The sequence below is a fragment of the Stigmatopora nigra genome, chromosome 2 (assembly GCF_051989575.1).
Source record: "Stigmatopora nigra isolate UIUO_SnigA chromosome 2, RoL_Snig_1.1, whole genome shotgun sequence".
Classification (NCBI taxonomy): Eukaryota; Metazoa; Chordata; class Actinopteri; order Syngnathiformes; family Syngnathidae; genus Stigmatopora; species Stigmatopora nigra.
This window is the reverse complement of record NC_135509.1, coordinates 9732367-9754885: the sequence shown is the minus strand read 5'-3', so window position 1 is coordinate 9754885 and position 22519 is coordinate 9732367. Positions and strand designations below refer to the sequence as shown.

Sequence of the window (22519 nt, the reverse complement as noted above, 5' to 3'; positions counted from 1 at the left end):
ATGCACACATTTGCATCACATTTTGGGCTCACCTGCTAGTTACTAAGCAACGCCTGTCAGCACATGTGAGATTGTGTTTCAAGGCCTTTTAAAGATGTATGATTATCTGCGTAGCCCGAAAGAATGACCAAGTGTACCTCAACACACTGTCCCTGAAAGTTATTGAGGCTTTATTTTCTCTTATTTGTTGTTCTTACCTTATTCTCTATTCTAACACACAACCTAACATATTTGTTAAGGCAACAGCCACAAGGACACAACTTGATCCCTGAAAAAAAAAAAAATGGCTAAACACTATTCCAACATAATACACAGAAAGCATTAGTCAATTTATCCCAGTCTGTCTTACAGTAGCATTACAACACAGAATTTTACGACACACTTTCATTTACGATTCCCCCCATTTTGCTTCCTTCCGGCTGCCAGGTGTCCCATACCCCCGAGCCCCAAAATGTAATTCTACCCATCACAGTCACACACACACACATGCAGCTGAGTAATAGACCTCATGACTAATTGAGTTGGCTTCATGAGCTCAACCCTGAATGTTTTATTTGCCCAAGCAGAGAATGGAAGGATTCACCGTTGTCTTTTTTCGTCTCCAACACTAAAACTTTGGAATATTTTCACTCGAGGTAGATCCTCTATGACTTTATGACAATAACTCAGTTCCAGGTCTTGTCATGTCCTGGAACAGCTTCTTGAAATTGTAGAATTCCATGGATTACTTGCACTGAATCTGGAAATACTCGAGCACTTAAAAGTCACTCAACTAAACTTGCAACTTTCCATCATGGCCTTGTTTTATCACATCTTGCTTCACATGCTCTACATGGATTTGGCTCACGCACAGGTAAGGTTTAATAGTAGAATATCCCCCAATGTGTCTCACAGTACAATTTCCAAACTTCCAAATTTTATTTGATTCCCCTGAACTTTGGTAGTATATTGTGTGAGCAATATGAGCTGTGCCATATCCATAAGGTCTATCAATTAGTCTGTGTCTTTTGCTAGTGTAATTTTACAAATAGAATCAATTATTGCCTTTGTCTGTTCTTGTGTGAGAGTGCTTTTTCATCTTTCTGCTCAATTTACTTGACAAGTCCTTCTTTTTTCTTAAATGTTCACTGCCACATCCTATTTTGGGCTTTTATGTGTTATTGTTGCTACCATTCTCTCTCACATTCAGACAAATTACATATTGCTTTTCCTGGATGAAAAACAAATATCCCACCACATATCAGCAGACTCATTGTTTGATACTAAAAATGAGGGAGTGATAAGCCTAATCAGCATCCTAAAGTCTTTTTTGCTTTTTAGAAAGAGATTTTTTTTACTACAGTGCGGAAAGTGGTAATTTATCCATCCATAGAATTAGAATAGGGAGATTTCAATAGGGCTTTGTTTGGCCCTGAACCTTTTAGTCGATGTATCACGTGTTGTTAATTTTTCTTCCCCCAGGCTGTTGTAAACACTGTTAGGCCATCCACAGAATTCACACAGACTCTTTCCGAAGCATCTTCAACCAACATCAACCCCGGAGTCAGCCGTATGATCAACGTCAATGAGAGCGGTAAGAATTACCCATGCTTAATTTGGGTCAGTTCAAATAGATTAAATTTGCATCTTTCAGCATCCCTGAGTTAATGACACAGAAAAACAAAACTGTAATCATTTTCCCATTATAAGGCAATAAAGATTGAATATAGATTTTTAATTATTTGCACCTCGATGTCAAAAAAACAATTGAAAGTCAATTCCCAGGCAGTCATTTACGCTCAAATTGACACAAATTTTAAGTGAATATCCCACTCATAAGACGTTGAATTCCAAATGTATGGCGGTTTAGACTAATTCAGAGTGTCATCATTACACTGGCAAGGAAGTGCCAAGCTAGAAGAGTATGCCAGCATTAGCTACCATTATTGTTTAATTGCTCGCGAGTAACTTAATCACTTTGCATTTGAACTACAGGATGAACAGCTCAGCACCGGGAGGCTTCTTAAATATTGCTTATATGTGAAGAAGCCCCAGATCAGCATGCTCACGCTACATGCTCACTGAACTACTGTTCATCATGCTGTCCTTTGAGATTTCACATGCAAAATTCAGTGAATGCTATACACAAAAAGGTAGCGGTGTTGGAGCGTTTCACCATAATGTCCTATAAATTCTCATCTTTTTGTTAATCCTCTAAATGATAGTCAAATAAATCTTTTTGTTAATAGTCAAATAAATGAAGTAATTAACGAAATAAACTCACAAAAATATAGGGGAAGTATGCAGTTCTATGACAATTTTAGGCTGAATGGTAAATCTTTTCATTGTTTGTGACAGAAGAGTAACATAAAATTGATCTTCTCCAGTTCCTGGTTCACCTTTAGAACTACATGGTGAGGCTGTTGGCTCCAATGGAATTCTTCTCTCATGGACCATGCCTCCAGATTCCAGCAATATTGACGGATATATCATCAGGTATTGTTTTCCTTTCTTAAACTATGATTTTGGATAACAAAAAGGAATCAGTTTGCTGAGTGGTGAGATAACTACACACTTTTTAGGTACAAGGAAGTGTGTCCCTATCCAGATCCAGTTTTTACACAAATGACCAGGTACCTGGATGTACCTGAAACTCTGCTCACTGAATTCACCTCAGGTTCCACCTACCACATTCAGGTACTGTGGTCTCAATCCAATAGGACAGCAAAATAAATATGACATGGTGTTTTTACTGATTGCATTCTTCAAACGATTTCAGTATGAATAATATAATTACTTGGAAAATATATATATGAAATAGTTGACAGGGACAACAATTCTTTCCCAAAGCCAGTGTTTGGTCCACAAATCAACACTTGTACCCTTCAAGCTGAATATGGTTTGATTAATTACAGTACCCAATAGTGCAGAACTGGTGGAATATGGCTTTAAAATATGTGGAGTTATCGTATACATGCTCATAGAACGCCGTAAACCACAAATCTGTTCATTGACAACACTGACTCTCTTGTTGAATTGTTTTCCGTGTTGGTTCTCAAACTATTCCCTAATCTTTTCAAAATATTGTTACATCTCAAACAGATCCCACAAGCAGTCTGTCGTCCTGGCTCCATGTCGGAAAACTGATCCCGATTGCATTGTTAATCGGGTAAACAGAGTTACGGATTAGCCCGAGGTCTTTTCATAGTCTTGTTTTGACCGAATTAATGTGACAGCGCTTATTAGCTTGGAGAATTCATTAACCTACGCTGACCCTTATGCAAATGTCATTTAAAATCCTTGGTGGCGCACTCTGTGAATATGCAGTATAGGCACATGACTGACTTTATTACTACTTTTAGTAAAAAAAATGACTGCATTTGAAGTTGAATGCTTATACTACACCACCTAATTTCCTGTTTTCAGGTGGCAGCTTTTTCTTCTGCTGGAATGGGAACATTCAGTAAAACTGCCTACATAAAGACCGCTGAATCTCGTAAGTAAACATTCATACAGGAAACCGCACGAAAGTTTATTTTGTGTCATTGTGGGATAAGGGTCAGAAAAAGAATAGATGGATTAATAAACAGGAATACAACTGTGTTTGTGTTGTTTGTAGCTCCAGGGCTGGTGACCAACTTGACCGCCTTTGCCCAGAATCACACTTCAGTGCTGGTTACGTGGTTCCTTCCACATCGCATCAATGGTCTTATCACAAAGTTTGCCGTCAAAGCCAAGCATGCACGCACGGGCCAAATGGTCCGCAATCTGGAAGTCAACGCTGAGGACATCATGACGGGGGCACTGCCTCATTGCAATGTACGGCCATTGAACACACCAGTTGCTGTTGTTTTTCTTAACCTAAATTTAGACCAGAAAATATAAAGAATATAGAAATGTATGACCAATAAAACCATTAAAACTAAAGTTTACTATTCGACTTATCAACTTAGGGGAGTATAATATGCATCAGAAATTGCATGTGGATGTTAAACAGTTTATATTCCTTACATATATCACATATAATTACACCACCAGGCACACACACAGCTATAAATAATAATGAAAAAAAATATCAGTTGACTGATATTGGATAATTTGGGTAGAAATCCCATTTTTGTGAATCTTTACTTTATTCTTTGTTTAGGATGCAGCGGATATTCTGTCCCGTGCAACAGTCAGCCCGTTGGAAATGACGGCGGCATCTCCCCCCCACACACTGACTGCGGTCCCTCCAGCATCCGCCTGGAGTGTTCCCATCTCAGTAGGAGTGGATCAGCTTCGGCCTTACACGTCTTATCTCTTTGAAGTGTCTGCATTTACGTCTGACGGGGAGGGACAGATTGCCTCCACCATGGTTCGCATGCCAGAGTCAGGTACGGTGGCGGCATCTTGAAAGACTCAATTTATACTGCAGGTCTGAGTCTAATTTTTAAATTTTCTCAGCCCCAGAAGATCCTCCACAAAACCTCACCATTTTGGAAGTGACATCTCGATCAATATCACTTGCCTGGAACGCTCCCGCAATCATCACTGGGAAATTTAGCTATGTGCTTTTCCTGTACAAACCGACCGGTCAGTACATATTGACTGCGTTAACAGACAGTAATATAAGCTTTTTTAACAAACTCTCCTATGAATAGGATTTTTGTATGAAAACGCCACAGCAGAGATGCGATTCTCCTTTACCAGCTTGGCGCCATACACAGAGTATACTGTAGAGGTGGGCGCCAGAGCGGCTGGTCAAGTGGGTCCAGTAGCTCGAGATCATGTGAGGACTTCGGCTGAAGGTAAAAATATTCAAATGAACCAGTTTGAAATCAGACATGTTTCTGATATTGTTTTCCTAACAAAGGGAATGATTGGAAACAATATACAATAGTTTTAACATTTCTGATTATTGGCCAAAGTTTTTTATGAAGCAAAACTGTAAAATGTTGCCAAATTATTGACTTTTTGTTGTCATTGGGGCTATAGCACCCAGTGCTGTTCAGAACCTCAACGCTGTCGCCGAAGATGCTGTTTCAGTCATAGTGAACTGGATAAGTCCAGCTCAACCAAATGGTCTCGTCACTCAGTACAGGCTACAGGTCCTGCTAAATGAAACTCTGTTACAGGACATCACCCTCATTGGCGAGATGGTAATCTCCCTCAGTTTTAATCATTTTGCTTAGAAATCTCACATTATACCAACAGGTTCGCCTGTGAATTTTATAATACAATTTAGGTTTGAGCTAAATGTTCACTTATTTTCATTATCCCTGACTTTTTTCGTCATGTACATTCAACTGTGGACTTTTCATCCCGCCACAGAATAGGCCTACAAGTAGTTCCTCTGAAGGCATGTTGCTCGATGCCACTCAGGATGTGCCAGGGCGGCGTAAGAGGAATGCTGATCTTGAGACCTCCACATCCAGTAATTTTCACCCCAAGGATTCTACTAGCATCACCTCCTTCAGTTTGACCCTAACTTCCCTCAGAAGTGCTAAGCGAAGCACCAAAACTCAAAGCTTTGACCCTTCTGGTGTCACCATGGTCACTGAGACACCCGGCAACACTTACAATCGTTTACATCCTGTCACCACAACTATTTCTGCAACACCAGTGTTGCCTGTTACGCGTCCTCTCTGGCTGATGTCATCAGATGATGAAATGACCACCAAGTCGGCCTACCTTACTCATACACCTGGCCACCTACGCTTGTCCACTCGTCACAACTCTGTTACTGGGCACGCGTCTTCTCGAAGTACAGGTGTGGCTATTACTTTGATTTACACAATGACTTAACTTACAAGCACGCCAAATCATGATATCATGAGTTTTTCCTAGTCATTACACTTATAATATTAATTTAAGATGTATCACCCTGCTCTCAAAGAGTAATTTAATGGTACTCAGTAGGAATCCACAGCTAGAGTGAAAGAATGTGTCTCTGATACCACATGTTGTGAATAATCCTTAATTTTGGAATGATTAATAGTCATGTTCCTCATGCATAATGTATTTTTCTTCAAGATGTAATGTTACGAGAAGACGTGATGGACCTGTTGGCAGATGAGCTGTTTTACTTGGTGTACGACCTTGAACCTTTCACCGAGTACACGTTCAGAGTCTCGGCCTCCACTGTAGCCGGTGAAGGTCCCACCACTGAGGTCACAGAGAAGACCCGAGAGCAAGGTTGGTTATTTCCATGATTTGTTTGTGGTCTTTCTATAGTATACATATTTTCTAAAGCAATGTGAACAATGAAGCCGAACAGTTTAAGTAGTGTCACAAATCTTCACATCTAATCAATGGGGTGTTACTTCTGAGCATTTGTACTGTGTTGTTAGTCCCCAGCTCAGTGTTGGAAGTTTCCTACCAAAACATCAGCTCAACATCCATACTTTTGAACTGGGCAGCGCCACTCAATCCCAATGGGCGGATCACACATTACACTATTTACGGCCTGGCATTGCACAGTGGTCGGCATCTAAAGTGGATCACAAACTCCACCAGCATACTCATAACAGGTAGTGTGTTCATACTGACTCAACACATTTTTTTCCTGCTGTCGTTGTTGTAATATGTAGCAATATCTCTTTTACAGATCTGCAGAAGTATACTGGGTATATGCTGCATGTGGCTGCCTCCACAGCTGTGGGAGAAAGTTTGCTTTCTCAGGAAGATGGCATTTTTGTTCTCACCTTAGAAGACGGTATGTGTTGGAAATACAAATGCACACATGCAATGGAATTTCCACAGTAAGAGAATGTGTTCCCTGTTTTTGTTTGTATCTAGATGCAACACCTTTTGATCTAAGTATGCAAGTGCAAGTATAACATATTGCATGGGATAAATGCTAATGCATTTTTTTTCTTCCAGAGCCGGATTCCCCCCCTGTAAACCTCACCGTGGTGGCCACAACCTCATCCACGGTCAATCTGACCTGGTCAGCACCAGTGAAATCCAACGGAGTGATCCAACAGTACATGGTTCTATATAAGAACAGCTCATACTCCAATTCGGTAAACACCTCCAGCAACCGAGTCACTCTGGCCCACCTGCGACCCTATACGTACTACAATGTCTCTGTGATGGCCTTCACACGTTTCGGTCATGGCAACCACACTTCGAACTATTTAAGTGTCTTGTCTGGGGAGGATGGTGAGTTTATTGAAAATGATCAAGTGCAATCAGAATCAGTAATAGGAAAACTTTTGTGTTAATTCCAGTACCTGGAAGTCCTGCATACAGCCTTTCCTATGTATCGCTTAGTCCCAATGAGGTGAATGTGACATGGCTTCCTCCATTGGTGCCCAATGGTGTCATAACCCACTATAGCTTGGAGTTGTGGAATTCCACGCATTACCTCAACCTCACCTCTCCTACCAACTTCCTGCACTTGGGCTACCTGAGGAAGTACACACGTTATCGTGTTACAGTCCAGGCGCACACACGGGCCGGGCCAGGGAACTTCACCAGCGAGCCGCTCAACATTACTACGCTGGAGGATGGTGAGACAAACAGACAGATGGATTAGGAAGGGAGTCTTCATTCTTTCTTTTCCTATTTGCTTCTTTCCTTTCCAAATGGTTCTTCCTCTACTAGAACAGTGATAACTACTAACCATTTTTAAATTCCTAGCAGCAAACAATGATTTCCCGAGGTTCCAAAACACCTAGTTCTCCATAAAGCCTATTGATGTTGTTTTTGCATGACTGGAAAGTTTCTCTCCCACATCCCAGCGCCAGATACGCCTCCACAGTTCCTCCATGCCAGGAAGTTGCCAAATTCTGAGATAGAGTTGTCCTGGCAACCACCACTTGAAGCCAATTCAGACATACTGTTCTACATTGTTACCGTTTGGTGAGTTCCCATGTGGTGTCTGTGAGTGAAATCAGCATTTTTTCAAAATGTGATCAGCGGACCATTTGTGCAGGAACGACACAATGGATTTGCAGCAGAATTTAACAGAGACGTCAGTGGTTATAAATGTGGATTTTGAGAGCCGCTTCAGTGTGTCCGTGTCCACGTGGACTAGGCTTGGAGACGGTGGGGTGCGGGCCTACATTAGCTCTGATGCAGGTGGTAACTAAACAACAGAACACTCAAGACTTTTGCTAACTATTTATGAAACTTTCTCGTTCTTTATTTGTCCATTAGAACCCATTGTTCCACCCCAGAATGTGACATTTGTAAATATGACTACTTCCACTGTAACTTTGCTGTGGTATCCACCTGCCAAACCCAATGGAATCATTATTGTTCACTACACAATTTACTACACTTCCAACAGCACCGTGGCTAAGCAGGTGAGATAAAGTGACTTGTGTCGGAAAGAAACAACAGGCTGTCAAAAATCTTAATGGATAAAAAAAGTACTGTAGTATCTACAGGGAATCAAATCGTTATTCACCCCTAGACTCACACAGTATGTTTCCAGGTGAAAAGAGTATGCCTCATGTCATTTCATCCTCTTACAGCAGGTTCCTGTTGCAGATGAGTCCATCAGAAACCAAGACACGCCTCTTTCCTGGTCTTTGACTGGTCTTATCGGTGGCACAAACTACACAGTGTGGATTACTTCCAGCTCTATACTTGGGGACGGAGGGATCCGTAGTGAGCCACTTACCTTGCTGTTACCTGAGGACGGTCAGTCAGATAAGCACAAACAAAATAGACGATATACAACATAAGAAACACTTATTGGACTCTTATCATTAGTTTTGCCTGCACAATCTTGTGAGATCTTATTTGAGATATAGAGGGGGAAAAACACATCTTTATAAAGATTTTACTGCTAAGTTTACACAAGACAGAATTTCACCAAAGGGTTATTTTTGTGGAGATGAATTCTTATTATCATTCTGTCGAAGCAATATAGGAAGGAGAGAAGTGATTTTCTATGTTAGATTGAAATATGGACAAGTGCCTTGGCAGATTGCCTTGCTGTTAAGCGATCCCGCTTTCAATTTTCCTCAGAGCCTCTCCATGTGGATTTTCTATGTATATATGGACAGTAAAATGACAGACATTTTCACCCAGAGGTAGACGTGAATTGTGTTAGTTTATTACGCTTGTGTCCTGTATATATATATACACTGCACTCCTAGTGACAAATTCACACTTTTAATTCAATAGTTACTTATAATTATCCTACTTTGTTTCCAAAACTATCCTAAGGTAAGAAAATAAATGTAGATAGTGTAGTAGTTCATCCTTTTGACTGATCTGGCTTATTTCTCCATCCCTTTTCAACAGTGTGAGTCATAAAGAGCATTATTATCTTTTCCATGGCGGCATATCTCATTAGATTGTGCGGGTTTACCTATTGAAGTGTCCTGTGAAGGTATTAGTGATTATATGTAGTCATTGTATCACTGGAAGATGTGCTTGCACACCTTTTTCAACACTCTACTTCCACCTCCAAGAAAAAAAAATGACATAAAAACCTTGCTCCGGATGCTCGGTAAAAGGAGATAAACTCTCCATTTGGCAAACTGGCTCTTGTTTTTTTGTCCGGAGGACAACCAGTTTGTATTTCCTCTCACTGAGCATGATGAAAGTTGTGTGGGATTAGAAGGGGGAAAAGAACTAAGCGAGGGTGCAAAAGCATTTGATGGCTGAGAAAAAAAACATAGGTTGACAGGTCTCGTGAGCGGGATTCGCATGCCGCTCTCGTGCGGCGGTTGCCTTGTTGCCATGGATACAGGCATTCTCCCTCACGCATCTAATATTCACTTGAACTCCTCTTTGATGATGTGTATTCCAACTTGACGTCACGAGGCTTTGTTTTTATGTGATTTTGTGAAAAAGGGTGCAGACAGCTTCCAGTGACTTAGCTCTAATTCAATAGTCATGTACTGGCAAAGAATAATCATGAAGTGAAGACGCCTGGTAACTGACTGTGTATCTCTGCCCGTGATTTAGCCGCTCCACTCTCAGGCGAACAGCGGACCACCACGCCACCTTGTCTCTGCCGCTCAGCCAAGCCCAGCGGGGGGGTTCGTTCCCCCCTTTGGCACTGACCCCACACATACCTGGCCTGCTTCAATCCATTCATTCACCTTAAATATTACATTAACTGTTTCCGTGCTTCTCAGGTTAAACATTCAGGATGAGTATTACCTCCCCAACTTCTTTTCCCCTCAACCCTAAAGGCATATTTCCCTTCTTAATGCCACTTTTTGTTCTCTGTCTCTTCACATTTTCATGTTTCTCTTGACCACAGCATTGCTGGTATTATGACAGTTTGTGACAAATGTTGACCGACTGATTCACATTAAAGGAGACATATTAGGCACCAGTGTTGTCCAGCCATCATGAAAATGACCTGGCTGGCATCTTAGCAAAAAAATGGTCTCTATTTATGTTGTCAGAGACATTGAATCACATTATCATGTTGTATAAATTGTAATTGTATTGTGAGAGGGGAAAAAAGTAAATATCCCAAAATATGTCCCCTTTAAAACAAAAAAATCTTTTATCATGAGACTGCAAAGTAACACTATTCCAACTTCTTTCCTGCAGTGCCATCTGACTCAGTCCACAACCTCACAGCGCAAATCTTCAGCTCCACTGCCATCATCGTGAGCTGGGACCCTCCCCTGGAGCCAAATGGCCGCCCCCACTACATCCTTACTCTACAAGAGGCTGGCATCATACCCGTTCTACCCAACCAAGTCCCTCCATTGGTCAACAAAACCATTAAGCGCACTACCACGGACACCGTCTTCCTCTTCACCAAACTTAGAAAATATTTCCCTTACGTACTAACTGTTACCCCAGCAACTGGGGCTGGTGCAGCCCATAACCACACCAGCATCATGTACCTGAGGACAGACGACGATGGTTAGTGAACTCAATGGTGGCCATTGACGGTGATAGACACTCAAATCATTTGAACCCTCTTGGTTCAAATGGATTGGATATCTACTTAAGGGAAGTAAAGAAACTCAAACTGTGGCCATTATTGCATATTTGTAACATGTCTCCATTTGTTTTGGTGTCAGTCCCCAGTTCTGCCCCAATGCTGGTCTCTGCGGTCAATCTGTCGTCTTCCTCCATCGCTGTGGCGTGGCAGCGTCCCCTAGAGTCCAATGGGGAGATTACAGAATACACCCTCATGCTGTCTGGCCCGGGGGGCTCGAATACCACTCATACACCCAACAGTTCCTTCACGCTCACCAATCTACAGCCGTACACATCTTATAACCTGAGCATCACCGCGGCAACACGGAAAGGCTCAGGACCACCGCTGGTAGTGATGCTGCACTCTGATGAAGGGGGTATGTGTACATATGTGGAACATATACATCATGCTGTCTGTTGGTGCAATGTCAACATTACGAAGGTCTCTCTTTTTAAAGATGTACCACTGTAAGAAAAAACAGTGCATCTTGATTTTAACATCAATATAGTACAGATTTAGTCTTTCTCTTCTATTTTTTGGATCTGTTTCTCAAAGTAAAGAATGAAAACAAAACAAATGATTCATATAGTTTATAAATATGGAGAAATTAAGAGCTGGTAGTGGTTGGCATAAATTGTTAAGGGAGTAATACCACTCACACTACATAAGAATGTACATAGTATCTTGATAAGACAAATAGAACAAATAGGCGTTGTTTTAAGTCAGAGATTTTTTGTGTTTTAGGCCCAATGTCTCCTCCCCGGAACCTAACCATTTTCAACCATACAGCCGTGTCTGTTTGGCTGAGCTGGGAGCCCCCCATGGAGCCCAACGGGGTGGTCCTGCAGTACGGCTTCCTCATCCAAGAGCTCATCACACACACCGTCACACACCGGGTACCGTCAATTTCACACGCCGTAATAATGAAAACACGAAAGTGCACTCGGGAGAAGTGCCCGGTGAAAAAAAATACATCTGTCACACGGATAAGCAGCTCTAATTTCACACTCCAGATGCCACTCGGAGTTAACATTATATTTACCCACACGTCCGCATACAATAAGATATAATCAGCGAGTAATCCAGATTGCATTTTGAAACGTGCCAATGTGTGTGTTCCAGAATTCATCTGGTTCATCGACCACTGAGTACATCTCAGGCTTCAGACCTCATAGATCCTATGAGATTAGTGTTTACAGTTACACACGGGTGGGCCATGGGAACCAGTTTAGCAGCCCTGTGACCTTCACCACCAACGAATCGGGTAAGATAACAAAATGGCAATTCAATCAATGATTGACAGACAAAATGGAAACACAAAAAAATCTATTTATTTTAATAATAAGGCTAATCTGTCTATTTTGACAGACCTTTATCACAAAAATATCGTTTAATGAAATTAAAAATGCCTATAATTTGTATTTTCTGATATTTAATAGTGAAGAAACACAGAAATACAAGCCCACTTGAGGGCAGCCCTTTTAAAAATGCAAGTCATATTTTAACCACTAAAATATGAGTATCCCCCTTCGTCATGACATCACTAATACCCTTTGCGTGCACACCCCTGGGACACACCCAGCTGTATGTATGTGGTTACTGTCCTCAGTCAGAATCATTTACATGAGCTAATATTGAAAGATTTTTTTTGTGTTTGCAGTGTCAGAAGCTGTGGGCAACCTTTCATGTTTCGGAGTCAGCTGGGATTCTATTTATTTATCTTGGGACCCTCCAGTCAACCCGAATGGGGAAATCCTCTTTTACGAGATTGCACTGGAGGTGGATTCGTACCGGGTGCACTCAATAGAATACACAGTGAGTCGACTTGCACCAGAGCGGTACTATCTACTCACTGTGGCCGCCGTCAACTCTGTGGGACCGGGAGAGCAAATCAACTGCACCGCTTCCACACTTTCAGAGTCAGGTACTTATGCCATCAATGTAATCCTTTGACAGAATTGAAAACCAGCAGAATAGTAGATGTTGAATGTAATCCTTAATCCGGATCTTTCTGCCTAGCTCCATCTGCGCCTCGATTCCTCACCGTGTCTCAGGTCACAGCCGTCAACGTGACCCTGGAATGGACTCCCCCCTTTTCCGTCCCGGGCCTGCTCAAAGAGTACCAGCTGGTCATGGAATTGCTCGACATTCAATGTGAGCCCGACATTCTAAACCTTGAAGAACTGGCCTTGAACTGCGTGGATACAAGCGTCACGGTTTCCGTCAACACTACCGAAGATGGTCCGGGTATCACGATTCATCCTCTGGCAAAGTATCGACACTACCGTTTCAGAGTGGCAGCGGTGACCAATGCAGGGGTTGGGGAATACACTCTGTGGATTTATACACACACCCTGGCTGGGAGTAAGTACAATCAAAAAGATGCAATGTTATATGAAGAAGGAGAAAATGATTGAAGTGATGATATAATCCAATGTATAGTAGTTTTTACAGTGAGTTGCATTAAAACAACTGTAAAATCTAGTTCATTTTTTAAAATGCTACACTTCTGATCTAGTTCGTTTTTTAAAATGCTACAATTCTAATCTGGTTCGTTTTTTAAAATGTGTCAATTTCGTACTATATTTTTAAGGATTTGCAACAAAATTCTATTCTTCTATTCAGCGCTTGTTGTCACGGGAATTTTAAGTGGAGTTTATTTCTTGCATTAGTACGTGACCTTTTTAAAAACAGCAACAGATAATGAACAGATAAATCATCGATGATGCAGCTGTATTGCTTGCGCATTCAATAATGACTTCTTTTCACATTTTCCTTTTAAGCCACGATCTAAAACAGTGTTGCAGTGCAATGATTAATCATTTGAAAATGCTCCCATTGATGCAACCAAACAGTAATCAGCTGTAATACTTCTTCATAATCTTTGAAATTAGGAGCTCCTGCGGGAATGGAACAAATGAGTTAAGCAGGGAAAAAAGTAATGTGTGTCTATCTCTCAGATCCAGATGCCCCTCCACGTGACATCAGAGTGTTGCCCACCGCCAGCAGTCTTCGTATAGACTGGGACCCTCCAGATATTATTTCAGGACCGACGTCCTACCTCGTGCAGGTAATTTCTTTCATTCACGCAAAGTAAATATCAATTAGGTGGCTGAGATTTCCCAATATCTTTAACTCTAGGTGGACAGTCCCAGTTTTAATTACTCCTTCATCAGAGCACCGGGAGAGTTGACCACAGTGTTCGTGACAAACCTGACGGCCTTCTCGCTTTATTCCGTGACGGTCACAGCCTTCACCGGCCCTGTGGAATTTGCTGTAGAATATGGGAAGGCTATCGGGCCCTTCATGTTTCAAACATTGGAAGAAGGTGTGTCGAGGAAATGTGAAAATTGAGATGGGCGAGAGAGGGTTTTTTTGAATGTTGACATTATTTCCTCTACTGGAAATTATTTGTGGTGTTGAAAACACAATTTGAAGGTCTTATCTTAAATTAATCTATGGTAAGTCTTGATTATTATGGTCTTGAGCAATAAACAAAACAAACATACATGTTTATAGTGTATATGAATAATGTATTATGGAAAAAAATCTAAGTTAGTTGGTAAAAACATGTATCGTGTAATATTATCTGTATTCTAGAACAAAAAACTAATAACTCAATAACTGAGTTTTTATATCATGGATTTGGAGTAATTGTAAATGAATATCTAGAAATATACCTGTAAATATCCAGTAATTTTTTCATGAAATAGTATAAATCCAAACTATAATAATGAAAACATATTTTTGGTGATTTTCTGTGTATTCGCAGAGCCTAAAGACCCACCAAAGAATGTAGTTGTGTCCATCATCCCAGAAGAGGTGAACCGGGTCAAGGTGACCTTCACACCACCAGAAGAACCAAACGGTCAAATCACCTCTTATTTTGTTTACATCTACGAGAAAGAAATCCTTGTGAGGAACATCAGCCTAAATACCAAACATAAAGAAAATGACACACTGAGTGCTGTCATAGACGGCCTAAAAGGTGGTCATGATTACAGTTTTCAGGTGAGGGGCTTCATTATTGCTTTCTGTATTTATTCCATAACTTTTTGGAAGTTTTCAGATCATTAGAACAAAACAAGTGTTCATATTTTATAAATAGATAAATGTGTAGTCCCCCCCGACTTAATGTCTTTGTCCAGATTTTAGCAAAAAATGGCGCTGGACGAAGTCCACCAAGCCCACACGTCCAAATAACCACTGGAATCAAAGGTACAGTTTTTTGGTGTCTTTTTTAGCTTGCTCTCATGTTACTCAAAGTTGATGATTTTTGTATTTTTGCAGCTCCAGCCAAGCCCGCCCAAAGACCCCAGGCAGCCCTCGGCCACAGAGGGGTTGCCATGGTTACCCACAGGAGTATCACCATCCGCACGCCAGCTTGCTTTTACAGCGACGACAACGGGCCAATCACAAAAATTCAGGTCATCGTCGCTGAATCGGGCGGTACGACTCTTCGCAAATGTCGCTTTGAGTCTGTCAGAGTTCTCCAAACGCATTAAAAAATATTTCGGCTTCACATTACATCACAGTAAAGGATGTCATAAACCTAACCACCTGGAGCAACGCCTTCTTCTATCGACCCGGCCCGTACATAACCGATGATGGCTTCCCCAATCCGAATTGTCCGCTGGACATCCGTAAAGTATCTAGAGACCACCGACACAATCGCAACCCGGCAGAGACGTACGTGATAGGAGATCAAGACGAGTGTATGCGGAAAAACCACACTGACGCCGTGTGTAATGGACCTCTGAAGGCCAACACTGTTTATGTGTGAGTGGTGTGCATTATGTCAGGTGTGTTTTATTGAATAACCCAAAAAATAAGCTAAACTTTGTATATTCAACAGGTTTAAGTTCCGAGCGACTAACGTCATCGGCCAATATACTGACTCGGAGTACTCTGACCATGTCAAAACTGCAGGTATATATACACCACTCATTAAGAACAGTTAAATTATTTCAGTAGTTTGAATCAATAGTGATTGTACGTATTAATCCATGCAATTTAATCTACATAATTTTTAACATATGACATTGAAATGTTTGAATGGATCACAAAAGATCTTCAAATATATTGGATTTAAAAAAAATCCAAATACATTCAAAGTAGTGCAGGAAGGAGAAATGCTCTAAAATAAAGACAATATACATGTAATGGTGTATATGTACATAAGTATATATGTATATACTGGCATTAATAAAGAGGTTTACACAGAATAAAGGTTAGATTTACAGTTGGTAGATAGTTGTTAAGATTCCATTCATTCAGAGTGAAATCCTGTCTTTCTTGGCTAAAGTGTTTAACAGTATTGAGGATTTTAACTTACATCATTACAACTTACAATCCTCTGAACCCATCATCCTGGGAAATGATAAGAAACCTTAAAAAACGATTGTTAAACTTATGAGTTAGATGGAAATTGGTCTTGTGAGACCTACTTTGCTACGCACTGATTCATTCTATTGAACATTTTGAATTAAAGTACCGAAATAAACGACATTGTCCACTATATTCCAATGTATCTCACAGTGTCTGGCCTGTTAAGCAGAGATGAGCAGATAATCCTTGGTGTACTGCTTTCTGTCTTCTTGGCAGTCCTGCTGATTATCATTATCTGCGTGTCTGTCAAGTAAGGAGACGCAAACACTCACTGATATTGTCACATCAAACACACCAAACTAATCAAAGCATTCAGTTGCCAGGCAGACAAATAGAAGAAGACTACCATTGTACGTAATACGGCACTGAAATGCCAAACGAATAATGAGCCCGAGGAGCACATTCAAACATTCTGTGGCCCAAATGTCGAATTCATGACATCCTTTACTTTTGCCCTCATATACTGAAATGTCATCATTATCTCTTCTTATGATATCACCTGTCTAAAAGACGCTAATCCAAAAGATTCTGACCTCTGTGACCTTTGACGTTGCAAATTACAAACATATCCTGCGAGTTTGATTCTCTTTATTCTTTCTTGAGTTATCGTGAACATAATCAAACAGGCAGATATACCGAATACATCACTGCATTTATTGGGAATATCTGAAAAGGTTTAATTTACGTGTGTAAAAATGTTGCCAGAGTTCACCAGCGGAAGAAGGAGGGCGGCACGTATTCCCCCCGGCAAGCAGAAATCATCGAAACCAAATGTAAACTGGATCAACTAATTGCTGTGGCAGACTTGGAGATGAAGCAAGCAAAAGTCCACCGGTTGGTATAATAACAAACTCATTCATGGTGTTTAGATGTCCAATCCACTTTGAGTGGGAGAAAAACGGATGAACAAATGTTCAAACTAGAGATATTCTTGTACACTGCTTAAAGACCGCTCTCACCAAGCTTGTTCCTTCCAGCAGATATTCATCCTTCTTCTTCAGACGGAAGGAGATATACGTCATCCAGTAAGTTTTACAACATGCTGTTTTCCACCTTTAATTTGTCCTCTGGCTTTATCTATACTATGGATAAGTTTGGCCTCGCTCCAAGGTTTCTTCTCGTGTTATTTGTTTACACTCTACGGTGGAGCGAGTGATTAGGACTCACAGCTCTGGGTTCAAATCCTGGTCATGTCCATCTGTGTGGAGTTGTGAGAGTGAATGGTTGTTCGTCTCCTTGTAGTGGAAACTATTACCAGGTTGAATAAAAGGATTTTTTTCATTGCATAGGTGAGCCTTCCTTCAAATATCCTCATTTCCTGACATCCATCTATTCTACAATGTCATCCTTCCTTTTTCTGTTTCCTTCCTAATCTCACGTCTTTCTTTTTTTTCTCATCACTTCTGTTTTTTTTCATTCTAGCCTCACTTGTTTACTTCCTACTATTTCAACTTTATTCAATAGTGAGTGAGCTTGTTTTTTTTCAGCATTTTTGATTTTCACCCTGTTTTCTATTTTCATCCAGACTTCTCAGCTACCGGAAATCACTCAAGTAAGTCATCCTGCATAAATAATGTATAAATGTGTATAAATAATAAGCTGACAGTAGCTGTGGCATCCCAAAACAATGTATTGTCTGCTCACAGTAAAGGTACTGTTACACATATGTTCAACCGACACTTGGCAGATAGTATTCATTGTTGTGAAAAAAATATATATTATAATCATATGCTTTAAGTACTTATTATGATTGGTGGCAAAAATGTGCATGGGTTTTTGTCTTGTCTATTGTTAAAGTACTCACTTTACTGTATAGTATAATGAAACTTTTACTGAAGTAAGAGTGCAAATGTTGTACTATTATACCCACACACACACAATTTTGATGACTTGGCACAAAGCAAAAAAAAAAAATTCTGCACACTAAACAGTTTCTTTTGATATTCTGTACCCTGCATAGTATAGTATGTTCGGAAAATGTTGCTAGATATTCTGACAAGGCTCATCTTTTTTAAGGCCTGTCAACAAGAAATCTTTCCTCCAGCATGTTGAGGATCTGTGCTCCAATGACAACACCAAATTCCAGGAGGAGTTTTCCGTACGAAAATATCAAATCAGACAGAACCTGATTTTTAACCTCCATAAAAACAATTTTTTTCTCCCTTTCAGGAGCTCCCTAAACTGCTACAGGATTTAGCCACTACTGACGCAGACCTGCCCTGGAATAAATCCAAGAACCGTTTCCCTAACATAAAACCCTGTGAGCAACATTGACACGTTATTTCTTGATACGTCATATCAGTTCCATACCGGTTTTAATTTCAGTATCCGTTTTTTTTCTGCTAAGACAACAACAATCGAGTGAAACTTCTATCAGAACCAGGAACTGCAGGCTCAGACTATATCAACGCCAGCTTTGTGTCAGTGAGTATTTCTTACTAGAATGTGATCAAATGTATCTTTTTATTTTCTAATAAGTGTCATATGCTATAGGGCTACTTGTGTCCCAATGAGTTCATCGCCACTCAAGGTCCTTTGCCTAATACTGTGGCCGACTTTTGGAAACTGATCTGGGAAACAGGCACTCGCACCATTGCTATGCTCACGCAGTGTCACGAAAAAGGCCGAGTATGTGACTACGTACTTGCATTTTTAAGTATTTATTGCAAATCCAAAACGGTCTGGTGTGTCCCATTATTCTAGATTCGTTGTCACAAGTACTGGCCTGAAGACAACAAGCCCATGTCGGTCTTTGGTGACATCCTTATTTCAAAAGTATCTGAAGAAATCCTTCCTGATTGGACTGTCAGAACACTTAAAGTGGAAAAGGTAACAGGGAGATTTTTCTTCTTCTTGCAAATGTGTACACACAATTTTCAAATGTAAACCTTGATGTGAAAGTTTATGAGGTGAGAGTTTGTTCAGAGAACATGTCAAAAATGGAGGATAAAATGGAAAACTAAACAAAGTGTCTCAATTTCTCCGCAGCATGGACACTACATTTTGGTGCGCCACTTCAACTACACATCATGGCCTGAGCACGGGGTCCCGGATTGCTGCGGCACCCTCATTAAGTTTGTGCGGGTGGTCCGAGCTCACCGACACGACAACACCACCATAGCAGTCCATTGCAGGTATCTATAGAGGGATAAATGTCAATGACAGCCATCCAATCTTTTGCAGCCGAGGTTTAAATGATCACATTTCAGTGCCATTGACGGCATTTAGTCCACTTATTAGTCAGCGTGACCGGACGTTTGGTTGCTGGTCTTTTGGTTGCTGGTCTTTTGGTTGCTGGTCTTTTGATCGCTGGTCTTTTGGTCGCCGGTCTTTTGGTCGCCGGTCAAATGTACTTAGATATAAACAATACTTAGATATTACACTCTCTATCTTAGATATTAATCTCTCTCTCTTAGATATGAAACTCTCTCTCTTAGATATTAAACTCTCTCATGAATATAATTTTGAGAGCTCATTTCAACAGTAAACTCTCTGTCAACATTTGACTCAGTGACCAAAAGACCGGCACCCAAAAGACCAGCGACCAAACGTCCGAGCACCATTAGTCAGAGAGAGGTTAGTCATTCACCAAAATGATCATCAACTTTGCATGTCCATGCTCACAGCGCCGGCGTGGGCCGGACAGGCGTGTTCATCGCTCTGGACCATCTCATCCAGCACATCAGAGATCACGACTTTGTCGACATTTACGGCCTGGTGGCTGAGCTCCGCAGCGAGAGGATGTGCATGGTGCAAAATCTGGTAAGTACACCCAATCGTGACAAACTATAGCTCCAGACGAGCGGCAGGCACAAAAATAATGCTGCGTGCAGAATATCCTCTTAAATTGTGTTCCGTTAGCTTTGGAGCATCAGAAATGTCTGTGTAGTTGTCCTACTTTACTCTTTATATCCTCATAGGAGCTCCTTCCCTCCGAGGCATTATTAGAAAATGTGTTTTTTTTCATACTATGACTGACGATCAGGCATTGTATTAAATGTGTATTGTGAGCAGGATTCCCCCATCTTGAAAAAGCACGACGCTATCCTAAAATGACCCAGCTCGTTCATTACTTAGGGAGCATCTGATGACGTCTGATGTCGCTGACGCATTTCTTTTTTATAGTCGACGAATCATTTATTTGTTTTGTGATCAGTCGCCGGATTGGTACAAAAATCTGACTTTCTTCCTCTGGTTTTCATTTATTTATTTTTTACCTTTATTATATTTTATTTGTAAATGTGAACCGGAACCAAAATCTATCTACCTCGAACAATGTAACTGTCATTATAGTAAAAATCATCTCATTTTTATTCATTATGGAGGTGCTTAAATATTCTGCTTTCATCGAGGTCTACAAAAGTCAAGGAATATTTACCGATTTTTTTAATTATAAAATATGAATGACTACTAAAATATTAGATGATTGGCACTGTGTTTTTTCAACAGGGTCACATCATATTTGTTCCTATAAGAATTCAATTTAAAAAGGTGAAAAAATAGAGAATATTCACTTTTTGGTTATTCAATTTAAAAAGAAATATTTCAAGGATATAGAAAGAATAAGGGAAAAGAGAGGAGTATATTTCTGTTATTCATACTGCTTTTTATAAAGTGTAGAGAGCAACTAGGGTCTCATTAGGGGAAGACAGATTGAGAATGCATTACTCATTACTTTTGGTCGCATATGTTCTCCATTTTGGGGCGATCAGCAAGTTTTTCTGGTGTCACTTGCTATTTTCAGACATCCGTGTGTGTGTGTGTGTGCTCGTGTGTGTCAGGCCCAGTACATCTTTTTACACCAGAGCACGTTGGAACTACTAAACAACAAAGGCAATAGTCAATCCATCTGGTTTGTCAGCTACTCGGCTCTAGAGAAGATGGACTCTTTGGATGCCATGGAAGGTAGAAAATCTATTTTTCATTCATACATTTAAAGACATTTCTCCAAACTATTAGCTGACTAGCTACCATTGCAAACAATAGGTAATCTACATATCTAACCCATATTGACTTGTAGGGGTTGGCAGTAAGTGATAGCTATTGTCAACCTTAATGGCAAATAATGATTTAGGTTTTTTTATTACAAATTGTGTCATTTTTGGAACAATTTATAAACTATCTCTGTACATACGTGTTCAGGTGACGTTGAACTGGAATGGGAGGAGACTACAATGTAGATGACACTTTTACCAGAAGATGGGTGTGTTCATTATTTTGGGAGTATTAAAGAGAAAAAAAGAAGATGGAGGATGAGAACAAGAACAATGCTCCCTACAAAGACCATGTGTTTTTTTCAGTGTAATGAAAGAAATGGGAGTACTTTGAGAATTCTATCATGGTTTTGCACAATAAGTGTAGTATTGTCATGACTGTATCATATTGAAAGTTGTTGTGTTTTTGTAAGGTCATTTGTTGAGCCATATTTCCTTCATTTTCTACGTTTTAGTAAATCCTGCTACTTGCTTGAACGCTTGACTGCATTCCAATTTTGTTTTTGATCCTTTTCTCAAGAGGTATTTGCACTAGTTTTATCCAGTGCTGTTTTTTTTATTCTTATTTATAGCCTTTATACATGCATTAGCAACACCCTTGACGACGACTTGGTGGAAACCAGCCATGTTGACATTAAAAAAAGTAAACAGAGCCGCTTTAATGAATCCAAGCGCTTATTGCTTAATATCGGAATGAGATATGAAGCCCCAGTTTTGTCCAAAAATATTTTCTAAATGATTTACAAACAAATCTCCTCTTCAAAATGTTCGCTTGAAGATTTAAACTAGAAATTATGTTTGAACATGCTCAGACATTATAATTCCCCATTTAAAAAAAAAAGTGATTACGACTTTACCAATTCTGATTTCCAATAACTTTCAAGTTTTGGAAACACTGACAAATATTGTGATTGGTTATAAAAATGGGTTTTCTTCCCCTCCTAAAAAAAATGGAGGTTATCTCATAAAAATTTCTGCTAGTCCTCAATGACTGCATTTATTTCCCTTCCTATAAATCTTTTTGGTGTGTGTTGTATAAACCAAATCGTCTCTTAAGACCTGTGCAAGCGAGCGTGTCTCTTTCCTCACGCCCATTGGCGCAAGTGCTGTCACACTCAATATTTGACATCCCTGTAACGTAATGAATAAGTTCACAGGAAAACCATTGAGGCTGATTTCCTCATAAGCTGCCCGCCTTTCATCCAGCTGCTGCAAAATCTTTCATTAGAGCAACTCCACACGTTGGAATCAATATTGACAACAC

The 22519-nt window shown here is 40.3% G+C and overlaps 1 protein-coding gene across 1 annotated transcript; it reads left to right on the top strand.

Annotated features, from left to right (window-relative positions):
* Positions 1-793: 793 nt before the first annotated feature.
* Positions 794-21999, top strand: ptprq (protein tyrosine phosphatase receptor type Q). The gene is made up of 46 exons (XM_077735163.1): positions 794-853; positions 1462-1573; positions 2367-2475; positions 2562-2676; positions 3406-3475; positions 3599-3798; positions 4127-4355; positions 4426-4554; positions 4623-4769; positions 4957-5133; positions 5624-5731; positions 5995-6156; positions 6312-6491; positions 6569-6676; positions 6844-7125; positions 7194-7475; positions 7707-7827; positions 7901-8046; positions 8125-8273; positions 8445-8613; positions 10492-10812; positions 10974-11249; positions 11618-11769; positions 11996-12137; positions 12534-12797; positions 12893-13237; positions 13834-13943; positions 14015-14201; positions 14646-14884; positions 15022-15091; positions 15164-15322; positions 15409-15652; positions 15729-15802; positions 16412-16511; positions 16967-17095; positions 17242-17286; positions 17787-17813; positions 18278-18359; positions 18431-18521; positions 18609-18685; positions 18755-18889; positions 18965-19090; positions 19250-19395; positions 19888-20023; positions 21043-21166; positions 21404-21999. The coding sequence occupies exons 1-46, from the start codon at positions 794-796 to the stop codon at positions 21439-21441; spliced, it is 6894 nt and encodes a 2297-aa protein (XP_077591289.1). The 3' UTR covers positions 21442-21999.
* The last annotated feature ends 520 nt before the right edge of the window (positions 22000-22519 follow it).